Source organism: Pelodiscus sinensis, chromosome 12 (assembly GCF_049634645.1).
Source record: "Pelodiscus sinensis isolate JC-2024 chromosome 12, ASM4963464v1, whole genome shotgun sequence".
Taxonomy (NCBI): Eukaryota; Metazoa; Chordata; order Testudines; family Trionychidae; genus Pelodiscus; species Pelodiscus sinensis.
Genome location: NC_134722.1, coordinates 2988835 through 3001322, shown reverse-complemented (window position 1 = coordinate 3001322; position 12488 = coordinate 2988835). Strand labels below are relative to the sequence as shown.

At 47.0% G+C, this 12488-nt stretch overlaps 1 protein-coding gene across 9 annotated transcripts in view; it reads right to left on the bottom strand.

The window, feature by feature from the left end:
• ANKRD11 (ankyrin repeat domain containing 11) overlaps positions 1-12488 on the bottom strand; it is a 248330-nt gene that overhangs the window by 5738 nt on the left and 230104 nt on the right. For all 9 annotated transcript variants that reach the window (XR_012906623.1, XM_075939844.1, XM_075939840.1 and 6 more), the window contains 4 exons: positions 12176-12379; positions 9976-10118; positions 9343-9490; positions 1236-7993 (listed from right to left, as the gene is read on the bottom strand). Coding sequence is in view for 8 of the 9 variants with exons in the window: in XM_075939844.1 (XP_075795959.1) it covers positions 1236-7993; positions 9343-9490; positions 9976-10118; positions 12176-12379 (7253 nt within the window). In the remaining variant the exon portion in view is untranslated. The remainder of the gene's footprint in view (positions 1-1235; positions 7994-9342; positions 9491-9975; positions 10119-12175; positions 12380-12488) is intronic.

The window sequence follows — 12488 nt, the reverse complement described above, 5'->3', positions numbered from 1 at the left end:
ACCCCCAGGTCACAACTCCCTCCCAGAACCTGTACCCCCTTCTATATTCCTCCCCCGGGCCAGAATCTCTCCTGCACCCAAACACCTTCCCAGACCCTGCAGCCCAATCCCCTGCCCCAAGTCACCACCCCTTTTCTCCCCTCCTCTTAGGTCACAGCTCCCTCCCAGACTTTGCACTCCCTCCTAGTGCCTCTCTCCCAGGCCAGAACCCTCTCCTGCATCTAGACCCCCTCCCTGACCCTACACCCCAATCCCCTGACCCAGGTCACAACCCCCTCCTTTGCCCAAACTTCCTCTCAGTCTCCTGCACCCAGTTCCTTACCTCGTGCTCCCTTCGGCACCCAACTTCCATCCTGGACCCTGAGCCCCCTCCTTGACTATTTTCCAAAATCTCGAAGTGGCCCCCCCACCAAAAATTATTGCCCACCCCTGCTCCAGTGTGTCATCTTAAGCCTTCTCCGTAAGTGCTGCGAGGCCAAGTACGGAGCTGCAGTCCCATCTTGACTAGAAACTAGAAAGAACCGTGTTGGAGGTAGGGATGGAATGGTGTAGTCGATCAATGGTGTAGTCGATCAAAAGCTTGTAGGTTAATGTTATAGACGACACGCATTCCCCTCCCCCCACCTACCAGTACATTTTTTAACAGCCTGGCTCAGTTCTGGCTCATGCTGAGTCTACCCCCACTGCGGCTCTACATTTAAAGTGTATTAGGAGCCAGGTAGGCAGCCCGGCTCAGTTCTGGCTCATGCTGAGTCTACCCCCACTGTGGCTCTGCCTTTAAAGTGTATTAGGAGCCAGGTAGGCAGCCCGGCTCAGTTCTGGCTTGCACTAGGTCCAGGAGCTCAGACCTCCCCGCCAGACAGGGTTGTTGCCACCCTGCGCTGCTGCCTCTGTATCAGAGACAGCAGCATTGGGGGGCAGGCAGCCAGTCCACAAGGGGGGCTGGTTTTTAAATTGACTCCCCTCATGGACCAGCTCCTACCTGGTACCCTGCACTGGTGCCTCTGATCCAGCGGCTGCCGTCCCTGCCCCAGGGACTATAGAATACTCGACTAACTGATAAAAAACCATGAGGTTACCCAACTATTCAATTAACCGATATTTAACATCCCTAGCTGGAGGACAGCCCAACTTGACTTGGCTGCATCCGTAGCACTGAGGGGCCCTCCCTGCTTTCCAGTTGATATTTCCTAAAGAGCATGGAGCCAGGAGAAAAAACAGCCAGGGTCACTCACCACAGGAATGTGAAGTTTGCTTAGAGGCTTGCCGTCCAACAGATAGGACCCCGTGTAGGTGACATACTCAGCGTAGCACTGGGGAGCTTGGGGAGTAATGTAGCAGAGGATTTTCCGCTTCTCTTCAATCTTTTTTCTGATCTGAAGATACTCGAAGTATGGATTCGATCGGTCGCTGTGGTAGGGCTCAATGTCATCCAGTTTTATAGCATCTACGATAGCGGCCAGGGTTTGCTGGATCATCTCTCTCGTCTGCTGGGTGGACGTGTTAATCTGCTGCTGTAGCTGCTGGCTGGAACGCTGGAACCTGCGTTTGCGCGGATGTTGGGCTTGAGAATCGTCTTCCTCTGTCACTCGCCCTTTTGCCCGCGTCGAAGGTGCAGAAACAGGAGGAAACTCTCTCTCAGTGGATGCAGTGTTCTGTTTATTTTGATTGGCCAGCATCTGAGCCCGGTTCCTCGTAATTCGTTGTGGGATCTCTTCTATTTTGGGCTGTTTGGAAACTTCTGCTACTGGTTTTTGTACTGGCTCGATGGTTTCTGCTGGAGTAGTCCCTTGGGATGCATCCGTCTGGGTGGGCGGGACTTGGCTTCCACTTCGCACTGCAGCCGTGTCTTGCACCACCCCGCTCTCAGCACTGTTCGCTTGTGGCAAGCTGGCTTGCGATCCACTCTCCGCTGCACAGTGTGATGCGGGCAACCCTTCAGGGTTTGTTTCTGCCTCTCTTTTCTCTGGGTCGGTAAGCTGTATTGATGCAGTCTGTTGAAAATTCTGGGCCTCAGACTCCTCTAATCTTTTTTCTTCTGGTACAGTCAATACTTCTGATGTAGCTTCTGATGCAATGGCTTCTGATTTTTGCTCCTCAGGCTGTGGCTCTGGTTCCACGGCTAGTAAGTTACTAGCAGTAGTAGCTGCTGCTTCTACCAGCGGCAGCTCTTCCTGCTCACTGGAAGCTGTGACAGACACACCCATGTTTATGACCCCGGTATTTATGACATCTGGGACATTTAATGAGTTTTCTTCTATTGGGGCCACTTCACTCATTTCAGCATCTGGAACATCTTTAGTTTGGAGTGGCAATTCTGGCAACGAGAAGGGACCAAGATCCAAGTCATCTTCTGAGTTTGTGAATGGATCAGGCCACGTCACCCGCTCTTCTGGGTTTACAGGTGCAACATTATTATTTTCCAAGTAACTGTTTTCCAGAGCACTGACAGCTTCTGCCTGAGTTTCTGCTGGCATGCAAGAGGGTTCTGAAGGCATCTCATGTGCTTCTTCTGGAAGAGGCTTGCAATTATTGAAGAAGGTATCTAATCTTGTAGGAGACATGTAAGGAGCTTGCTCTTCTGCAGTTGCCATTTCCCCTGCAACAGCTTCTTCAGCATCTTCCTTTATTTCACCAAGCCCCGGTTCAGATACAGACAATGGATATGAAATAGGAGAAACTGGGTATGGAGAATCTGTAGCAATAAAGGGCACTGGTGTGGGATGTATTGGGTCCAGTGAGCAGAATGGCTTAGGAGATTCAGGAAACCTCTGGGGAGACTTCATTAGAAGTTCTGCTCCCACTGACCAGCTGGCGGGATGCTCAGTCGGATTACCAATCAAGGTAGGAGGCATGGGAAGGTCAGGGTTCCTGGAAGGAGGGTTCTCCCAGTCCATGTTGCTCTGCTCTGAAATACCTGAACTGAAATGATTTTCTTCTATAGGGGGTAAAAATGAAGATTCTGCGGGCAAAATGGAAGCAGTCGCTTGCTGCTCTTCTGTGGAGTCCAACGGCATGCCGAGGTCAGGGGGGAGCGCACTTTCTACAGAAGGTGCAAGCAGCTCATCTCTATGAGATGGGGAGGATTTTGCTTGTAAGCCAGAAAAGATGCTTTCCGGTGACTGGACAACATTGCCGACAGGTGCACAATGCAAAGCTTCTACTTTAGGTGATGGGACTCCATAGTCAGGAGAGTAATACCCTGGAGACATGCACTGAAACTTCTCTGCAGGAACAGAAGGAAGAGGGGTTTTTTCCTCCAACAGATGCTGCACTGGAGAATCATAATTGGATGTTGCTGGGACACTCTGCTGCCTGAAAAACTTGTCTCCAGCACTGAACTCTTCTTCAGGGACTCTTCTTATATCAACAGAGATTGAACGATAAAGGTTTGTGGAGGGGACCGTCCTTGTTGGAGTCTGACTTGGATTGTCTGGCAGTCCACTCGAAGCATTAGCGTATCTGTCAAAAAAGGAAGGAGAACATGCATTCATGGACATCGTGGTCATGGGCAGCGCATGCTGAGAGTCAGCGCAATCAAACATCAAGTCAGGGTAATCTTCATTGCTGCATGAAGGAGTTCTTGGTGTCTGCATCACTTCTTCATAGCTTGGACAAGACACTACAGAAGCTGGAGCTGGAACACCTGTTGGCCTGTTCTGATCTGGCCTGGGAGAGGCAGGTAAAATTTCTTTCAGTTGAGGGCCAGTTATCCAGTCTTTTGAATCTGTTCCCATCGCGGGCTGCGGCTTATTATCTGGTGACAATATGGGAGTCAGTGGACCTAGCTCTTTGAGCTTCTTGTCCTTTAGTTGAGTATCAAGTGTTAGTGGTTTCTTTGTGGTCAAATCTAGACTCCTTTTGCGCATCTCTTCAGAGGTTTTAATTTTATCTTTTAATTTGGGGTCTCCAGATCTGTGCCTCATCTTCTCCATTTGCTTCATTCTCTCTTTGTGTCGTTTGTGGCGCTCCTCGATTTCCAGGTCTTTTTGGCTCAGCATCCTCTCGAAGCTGGTCATCATTAGATCTCCGTCACCCAGCAGCTTCTCTCTAGGCCTGTTATCTTTCTTGGTACCATCTCTGGATAATGTTATTTTATCATTTCCATTACTTATCTTTAAAGACTCTGTTTTGTCTCTCTCTTGGTTTTCCTTGAGTTTCTCCTTCAGTTTGGTGTCACTAAATTTGAGGCTCTCCTCTTTTGACTTCTCTTTGAATGTGATAACTTGAGGGCTGTCCTTATCCTTGTCTTTAACCAAAGACTTGGTCTCATCTTTGTGATGTTTAAAGAATCCATCTGTATGTTTGTCTCTATGCTTTTCCTTTTCATCCTTCCATTTTTCCTTGTGTTTCTCTCTCTTCTTCTTCTCTTTGACTGTGTTGATGGCACCAGAACTGTAAGTCTTTTCCTTTTCTGCCTTCTTTGAGAGCTCTCTCTCCGTATCAGGTTTATCTTTCTTTTCTGAAAGCAAGTAGTCCATGTTTTTCTCCAGCTCTTCCTCGACCTCTGCTTTCACGCTGTAGGAAATGCCAAAAGTCTCCCCATCCACAGATAATTCTTTTTCATACTGAGTGGAATCTTTTCTATTGCTGGCATCTTTAAATTCATCCACCTTTTCTTTTTTCTCTGTTTTTTCCTTCTTTGCTTTCTCTTTTTCATGACTTTTCTTTGATGAAGATGAGGAATGCCTGTGCCTCTCCTTCTCCTTGAGTTTGTCTTGCAAGCAAGGCAAAGGAAGAGAATCTTTATACTTTTCGTCAGAGGCATCTGTAAGAGAAAGGTTAGAAGACTCAAAAAGGTTGGTTAGTCCTGGATCTTGTCCTCTGTCTGTGAAGCTATCAGAAGAAATCTCACTTATTTTATCATTGGAGTCATCTCTATATTCGTTGAGGGCCTCCTCCTCCAATTTTTCCAACAGGCTCTTCTCGGTCTCTCCCCCTTTTGAAGACTTCTTTTCTTTGGAATGTTCTTTATCCATCTTTTCCTTATGCTTGTTTTTTACCTTCTCCTCAGCGGCATGCTTCTTTTCAGCTTTTTCAGGGAGCTTTTGCTTGTTTTTCTTTTCCTGGGTAGAATCTACCGAGGTTCTTTCTTTCCTGTCCTTATACTTCTCAACAGAGTCTTTATCCTTCTTCTCTTTGTGCTTTTCAAAGAAACTTTTCTCTTTTTTCTCCTTGCCACCTTCTGCCAAGCCTTTATCTTTTTTCTTCTCTTTAGATTCTTTATCTTTCTGTTTCTCTCCCGAATGTTGCCTGTCAGAAGAGTACTTTCTGGGCTTGTCAGCAAGATAAAGTTCCTTTTCAGCAGCCATGCTATCATCTTTTTCTTGTAGACTGTCCATTCGATGCAATTCACCCCCAGCGGCCTCACCAATTTTGAATCCGCTTAAGCTGTAATCATCCTTCTCATCTTCGCTTTCATCTGTGAAGATATCTGCTATGCTGTACCAACTTTTCTCTTTTCCTTTTTTCTCATCCTTTTTTTCAGAGAAGTCCTCTCTCTCTCCAGAGAAGTTTTTCTTTTCTTTGATATAATCAAAAGAAGTCTTCCTTTCTTTGTCTTTGTTATGCAGGTCTTTGTATTTTTCCTTAGAATCTTTTTTCTCTTTAAAACTTTTATCCAGTTCTTTATCTTTCTGGTTTTTCTCAGCAACAACTTTTTCATTTTTCTCTCTGTCTGCTTCCTTAGATTTCTCCTTATATTTTTCTGGTTTCAGTTTCTCTTTCTTGTCCTTATCAGAAGCATCTTTCTTCTCCTTTTCCTTCCCTGAATGGTGCCTTTCCCAATTCTCTGCATTTTTCCCACTGCATTCAAGATCAGATTTCTCCTTGAAGAATGTTTCACAGCCATACTCTTTAAACTCATCTCGATAGGGCTCCTCTTGCTTAATTTTTATGTCCTTTCGGTCTTTACAGCTATCAGAAGAATCTTTTCTCTCTTTGTTGATTTCACATGGATCTTTTTCCTTTCTCTCTTTAATGCTTTCTGCAGAATCTTTCCTTTTCTTGTCTTTTTCAGGCAGATAACTAGGAGTGACTTTATGCTTTTCAGTCTGGTCCTTTTTCTTCTCAGGGTTTTTGTCGATGCTTTCTCTCTCTCTCTTTTTTAAGAAAGTGTCCTTTTCATTACGTTTTTCATTGTATTCCTTCTTTTCTTTTGTTTTAGTCTCCCTTTTCTTCTCCTTAATTTCCTCCTTCACTGTTTCTATGATTAGTTTTGCCATGGAGTCATTTTTAATTTCCCTGAAGTCTGTTACTGGAGAATCCCAGCTATCCTCACATTTGAAGTCGAAGGATGAGTCGGATGACAAATCAGAAAACCATCTCTCTTGCTGATCATCAGAAAGGCTAAATTTTGTGTCCTCGCTTTCCAGCAATTGGTTTTTGTTATTAAACTCATCAAATCCAGGCTCCTCTCTGTAAACTTTTTCTTTTTTACATTTTTCTTTCTCCTCTTTGAAGGTTTTTTCTTTCTCCAGTTTAGTAATTTTCTCTTCCTTCAGATCATTCTTCTTTTCAGATTTTGATGGCTTGTCCTTTGACTTTTTCTTTTTCTCCTCCTTATGTATTCTAGGTTTCTCCTCTTTGGGAGATTTCTCCTTTACTGGTTTCTCTTTTTCTGATTTACTCAACTTCTCCTCTCTGAAAAATTTGCTGATGTCTTTGCTCCCCTCTTTGACTTTTTTTAATGATTTCTCCTCTTTGGGGGTTTTTCCAGTCTCATCTTTAAACACCCATTCCTTCTCCTCTGATTTATTTTTCAAGAGCTTTTCTTCCTTCTTGCAGTGTTCTCTCTCATGTTTTAACACTTTTAATTTATTTTCACTTGGACTTTCAGTCTCTATCAAACCCTTGTCAGGCTTTTGCTTAGAGTCCTCATATTCAAAAGAAAAAGTTTTGATTAGTTTAACGTCTTGGCCAGCGGGGCATTGTCCCTTCTCTTTGTTTTTATGTTTATGTTTTGTTTTATGTTTTTTGACAACCTTCCCCTCCTTGTCCAGCTTTGGAATAGCTCCGTCTGCATTGGCATGGAATGAATTCTTCTTCTCAGAAATTGTATTGTGTGAGTTATTTTTCTTTTTGTGCTCCTGCTTCTTCCTCACCGGCTTTAATGATTGTAAGCTCGAATCCTCAGATGTATAGTCGGACTCACTTGTCAGTCTCGTCCTTGTGGAGTCCGATAAGGAACTGACATCAGACCATGCCGGAGAAGATATGGTTTTCCAATTGTCCGTCCTCCAGTGCTTGGAGTGCTGGTCTGTAAGGTTAGGGTTATGTTTCTGTGACGCTAAACTCCCGTGAGAGGAGGTGGAAGAGGCAGACAGAGAGTTGAACAAGGAGGATTCCTTTAGCACTAGCCTAGAGTCCTTTACACAGCTAGAGCTTTGCACGGAGTCCCTATCATCCTCCTCAGTCTCTAAATTTTCACTCTCTGATTCAGAGGAACAAAATTTGTCATTTTTTTTGCCAAACCGAACCTCTTTGCTCTTGGTCTCCTTTTTCCGCTTCTTTTTCACTTTATTCTTCTCCTTCGGTTGCTTGGTGTTGGCGGGCTCTCGCGTCTTGCTGCTGGGCAGTATCGAGTGAGTCGATAACCTCAGCTTCTCGCCCGTCCCCACCGCTACGCTGGCGTCCTCTTCATCCGACGTGTCCGACAGGATGCGATGGGCAGCTTTCTTTGGTGTAATGGTGTTATTCTTAGTGTACGTTTTAACTTCCATTTTGGGTATGGAAATAAAACTGTTCGCTTTAGTCTCTTTCCTGTAATCCTTTTTCAGCAAATGCTTGTCATCAACAGGCGGGACTCTGTCCTGCTCATCATCTTCATCAAACTCATATTCGTCCTTGACTGGTGTGATCGTTTTGGGGGGTTCTTGAGTCTTGGTCTTATGTTTCAAGCCTTTTTCAAACTCAGAGTCTGTGTTATTGCCATCCACAGAGCTCGAAGGTGCAAACGAAGGGGCGTCCTCCTCCTCCTCCTCTTCCGAGCTCTCTGTGGAAAAAAACAAGCACAAAACATTAGCCGTGTAGGTTTTTTTCCCTCGGAGAAATATGCATTCTCCAGACCGCCTCTGAGAGCCTGAGCTAAGAGTCTGCTTGCACCCCACACGCTGAACACAACGGCCACCTTTGCAGAGCCTACGGAGTGAGTTTAACTTTCCTTTGGAAAGAACACCCAAACCGCTTCAAAACGACATAGGACGCCATTGAAAATACCCCTTTGGAAGCACTTGGCATGAGCACAGTTTGGCCAGGATTCCCAGGGAGAGGCAGTGGCATGCAATGCCTGTCAAACTACCACTGACTAAGAAGCTGCCCATCCAGTGTAGGCTTTGCAGCTATTAGCCATAACTATCACCTCCAAGCTAGACTAAAGCCATTTAGTAACTGCTTGGATACTGCTCCCTTTCCTTCCGGGGGGCTGGCTGTAATGAACCCAGAACAGGTGCATGAGAACTTCAAAATGCTGGTGCCAGTCTTTGAACCCTGAGTGATATGGAACCCAGTTACAGGATGGCCTGCTCTCCCCCGCCCCCCCTACAGCTGCTGTAGACTCCTATGGCTATGACCTCAGCTGTAGACTCCTATGGCTGAACTTTCTGGGAGGAGTGGCAGAGTTCTCTGAGCACAGGGCAGCTTTTCTAAGCACCTGCGCAGCGTGGCTATTGGCTGACTCGTGTCGTGGCATTGCAGTAGCATGCAGGCATTTGGGAGAGACGATCACTTCTGTGCATTTTAATGCTTTTGTGGTAGCAGGTTGCCCCATGGCAGGGGTGGGCAAAAGGGCCTTGGCGGGCCAGAGCTGACTCACCAAGAGGGTTGATCTGGCCTATGGAGGCCCTTCTGCTCCCCTGCCCCTGGCCAATCAGAGCTTGGGGGCAGGAGGAAGCACACAAAGTTTAAAGTCAACTGCCAGCCGCTGCTCAGCTGGTGGGTGACTCTAAGCATGCTCTCCGTTGCAAGGCAGGGGCAGCAGACTGTGCACGCTCCCCCTCTCCTGGGCCCTGACTGACCTGGAGGCAGGGGGGAGCATGCGATGTTTCCTCCCACCGCCAGGGACAGGGCACCTAGAGGGAACCACCAGCTGTTCAGAACAGCTGGCAGTTCTCTTGGGGGGGAGGGAGGGGGAAAGCAAAGACTTTGCATGCTCCCCTACCCCCAGGCCAATCAGGGTCTGTGGGTGATGAAGCACAGAAGTGTTTCCAGCCCCGCCCCTTCCGGCAGCCTGGGGCCGGAACATTTCAGAAATGTCTGAAGTGGCCCCCAGTCAAAAATTATCGCCCACCCCTGCCCTATGGCGATAGCTCATTATCCCAACACCCACATGGGTCAGCACCTCACCTGTTGAGCTCTCCTCACTAGAGGAATAGGTGGTCTTTCCCAGGAGCAGGTTCACCATGGTGGGTGAATTAGCAACTTTTAAAGGCGTCTCTCCCTTCCTGTTGCTTTGATGAGGGTTCCCTCCATAGTGTAACAACAATTTTACCACCTAAAAACAAGAAAAACGTCCAAGTCTCAGGATGGTTCCGTTTCGAAGGAAGACGTTTCTGTTCCCATCGCTTTGGTGGGTGGTTCAGGCAGACGAGCAGAAACGAGGTTTGTTCGAGATCAGAGCTAGCTGGCCACCCCACCCTCTGTCACCCAGAGACATGGACACTGACTGAAAAGAGGGACAGAGAAAAGGGCAGGACAGATGGGGGGGTGGGAGGAAAGAAATGCAAACCTGTCCTCTGGTAGCAAGTGCCCTCCTCCAATTCCAAGGTCTTGTGATACAAAGGGGAAAAACTAGAACAACATTTAATAGCATGGGGGGCGGGAGAAAGATTCGTACCTGGAAGGATGCAACATGCCTGTCAGTGCAGTGAAAGAAATAGCAACTGCCTACACCGATACGAACCGAAGCATCGGAAAATCACCCTGGTTTATCTGTAACGAATCACTACGATATGGCTACTAAATCCAGCAAGAACCAACCTTGAAATGCCCATTATTAGCTGCATCATGCAGCGGGGTGTCGTCATCCAACCCCTTTGTGTTGACTTCTGCGCCGGCAGCAAGCAATTGCTTTGCAACATCATAGTAACCCCGGTTACATGCCTCGTGCAATGCTGTCCAGCCTGCAAGCACACAAACACTCATGACATGGGCAACTAATTTCACCATAGATCATTATGTCACAAAGTAACCTAAACAGAAGCTGCGCTAATACGGCAGCTTGCCTCCATCTCCAATAGCTGACACAGCTCTTCTAACCAGCCAGCACGCTGCATGGCAGGACGGACCTAAGTGGCCAAGACTGTCTGCCCAGACACCAGCAGTTCTGCTTTGGAAAGAAACTTTTTTTTTTTTTTTTTGCCAGTCCAACACCTGGTATTTGCGTCCATGTGCTATAGCCAATTGTCCAGCAGAACTATCACTTCGCTCAGTGAGCTCCAAAGGCAGAGAACACTTAGTGAATGAAACTGAAGGGCAACGGATCTCTCAGGGAGCTCGGGCCTCCTTAGGTTTAATAGTGTCTCTCTCTTTTAACTCTCCGATAACAGGAACACTATCACCCGCTCAGGAATGGGGTTTGCATTCATCTGTTCATACGCCGTGTCCCCTCGCTGAATTCGGAGCATATAGACTGTTTGCAACATTTCCACAGCAAGCAACTGTAACATCCCAAACAGGACCATGACTTCTGGAAGGGACTACGGGTGGAAGCAGATGAACTCTGCAGAAAGAAAAGCTAAACCACACCACTAAAGACGGAGGGAAAGAAATGTAAAATATTTCTACCCTACATGGGAAGCAGACTGATTTCTAAGCAGAATCTGCCTGGAAGTTTCTCAGCAGACGTGTTCACTCCTTGGGTATGCTGCTGACAGCACTGGGTGAGCTCTGTAAAACCCTCCATTAGTACCATTCAAAAAGGGTTCTGCTACTGGCAATTTTCAAAACGAAGCCACTCTAGAACACAGACTGAGCACACGGGCTGAAAGAGTCTCACTTCCACTTCTTATACCCCAACACCACTTCATAACGAATGCTGGGGTCACGGGGCAAGCACTCGAAAGCCAGGAAATGGTTCTCCGGGCCACCTTCCTTCAGCCCTTCGGTGCGGATAATTATGATGAAGGGGAAATTTGTGTCATGGAGCTTAAGAGTGTCGGTGATTCCATGACTTTTAGAGACCACTGTGACATCTTCCAGCCACCAGGGGCGAGGAGAGCTGCACCCCTCCTTTCCGGGGCTCGAGCGTCATCCCTCCCCTTTCCTCGGGATTCAACCCTCCCTTCCACAGCACCATTTTGTCACGACTCTTTTTGGGAAAATCAGGGACAGGTCATGGGCTTCAGTGAATTTTTATTTTATTGGAATGAAATGGGTTCCACCTCCATGCCGCCTTACACCAGCAGAGGGAGAGACAAGCTCCCTGTTCTCAGCACGGCCCAACTTGGGCCGTTTTGGGGATTAGCAACTTTTTTTAGTATGTGCAGAATAACGTATTCCCCTCAATCTCATCCTTAGAGACAGATGCACCTAGAAACAAACCCCAAACCCAAATTCCAGCCTCAGGCAAATACCTGACATGGAGAACTTCAGCACCAATCTGATTAAGTTGTAATAAGCAACTGAAAACAGAATCTTGTAATTGGAAATGCCGGGCAAGCTTAGCTCCCAGCCCTATTTATAACCACAAGGTTACCCAAACTTCATCTGTCTGAGGGCTTCACTGGGACACACGGAGTATTTCTCAAATGAAGCAAGTCACTGCACCTGCCCTCATCTTTCATGAGGCTGTACGACGTGCAAGCACGACAGTCCTCCTCTGGGTGGACTCTGCTCGCACCAAAATGGAGCACCACATGTGGAGATTCCCCACTCCACCGAACTCCCCTAGGGCCACAATTCCTGCCACAAGGCATGCATGCCTGGGGTCAGATTTCCTAGGCAAAGGTCATTTTTATTGTCGATTACATTGTTTCTTGCCCCTTCTTCTGGAGCGTCTGGTACTGGCCACTTGAGGATGGACATGGACTCCATGGACTCTTGATCCGATGTGGCCTGGCTACTGCTATATTTATTAAAGGTGAGGTCAGCTACTGGACACAACATATAGATCCACTGACTGCACTGTGGGTGCCTGGCTTATCAATACAAATCACTGAATTGTAGCTGGGCTTGCTACCTGCAAAGTCTTTAACGTTGACATCTGCACCCTCAATGATGAGTTCCTTGATGCGCCGGGCATCTCCTCGGATGGCAGCTCTATGCAGCCGAGTCTCTCCACGCTCATTTCTCTTATTTACTTTATCTTTGGTTTTGGAGGCAGAGTTAGGAGTTCCCTTCTGACACACTGTAGACTGAGAGGGATGCTTTGGTGTTGTATCTACTGCATGGAGGGAAAAAAAAACCGTGAAGAACTGCATTGGAAGGAATATCAGAGCCCTCAGAGGGAGCTGTTGCAATATTTTTAATCCAGCAGCCTCACTGAAGCAGTC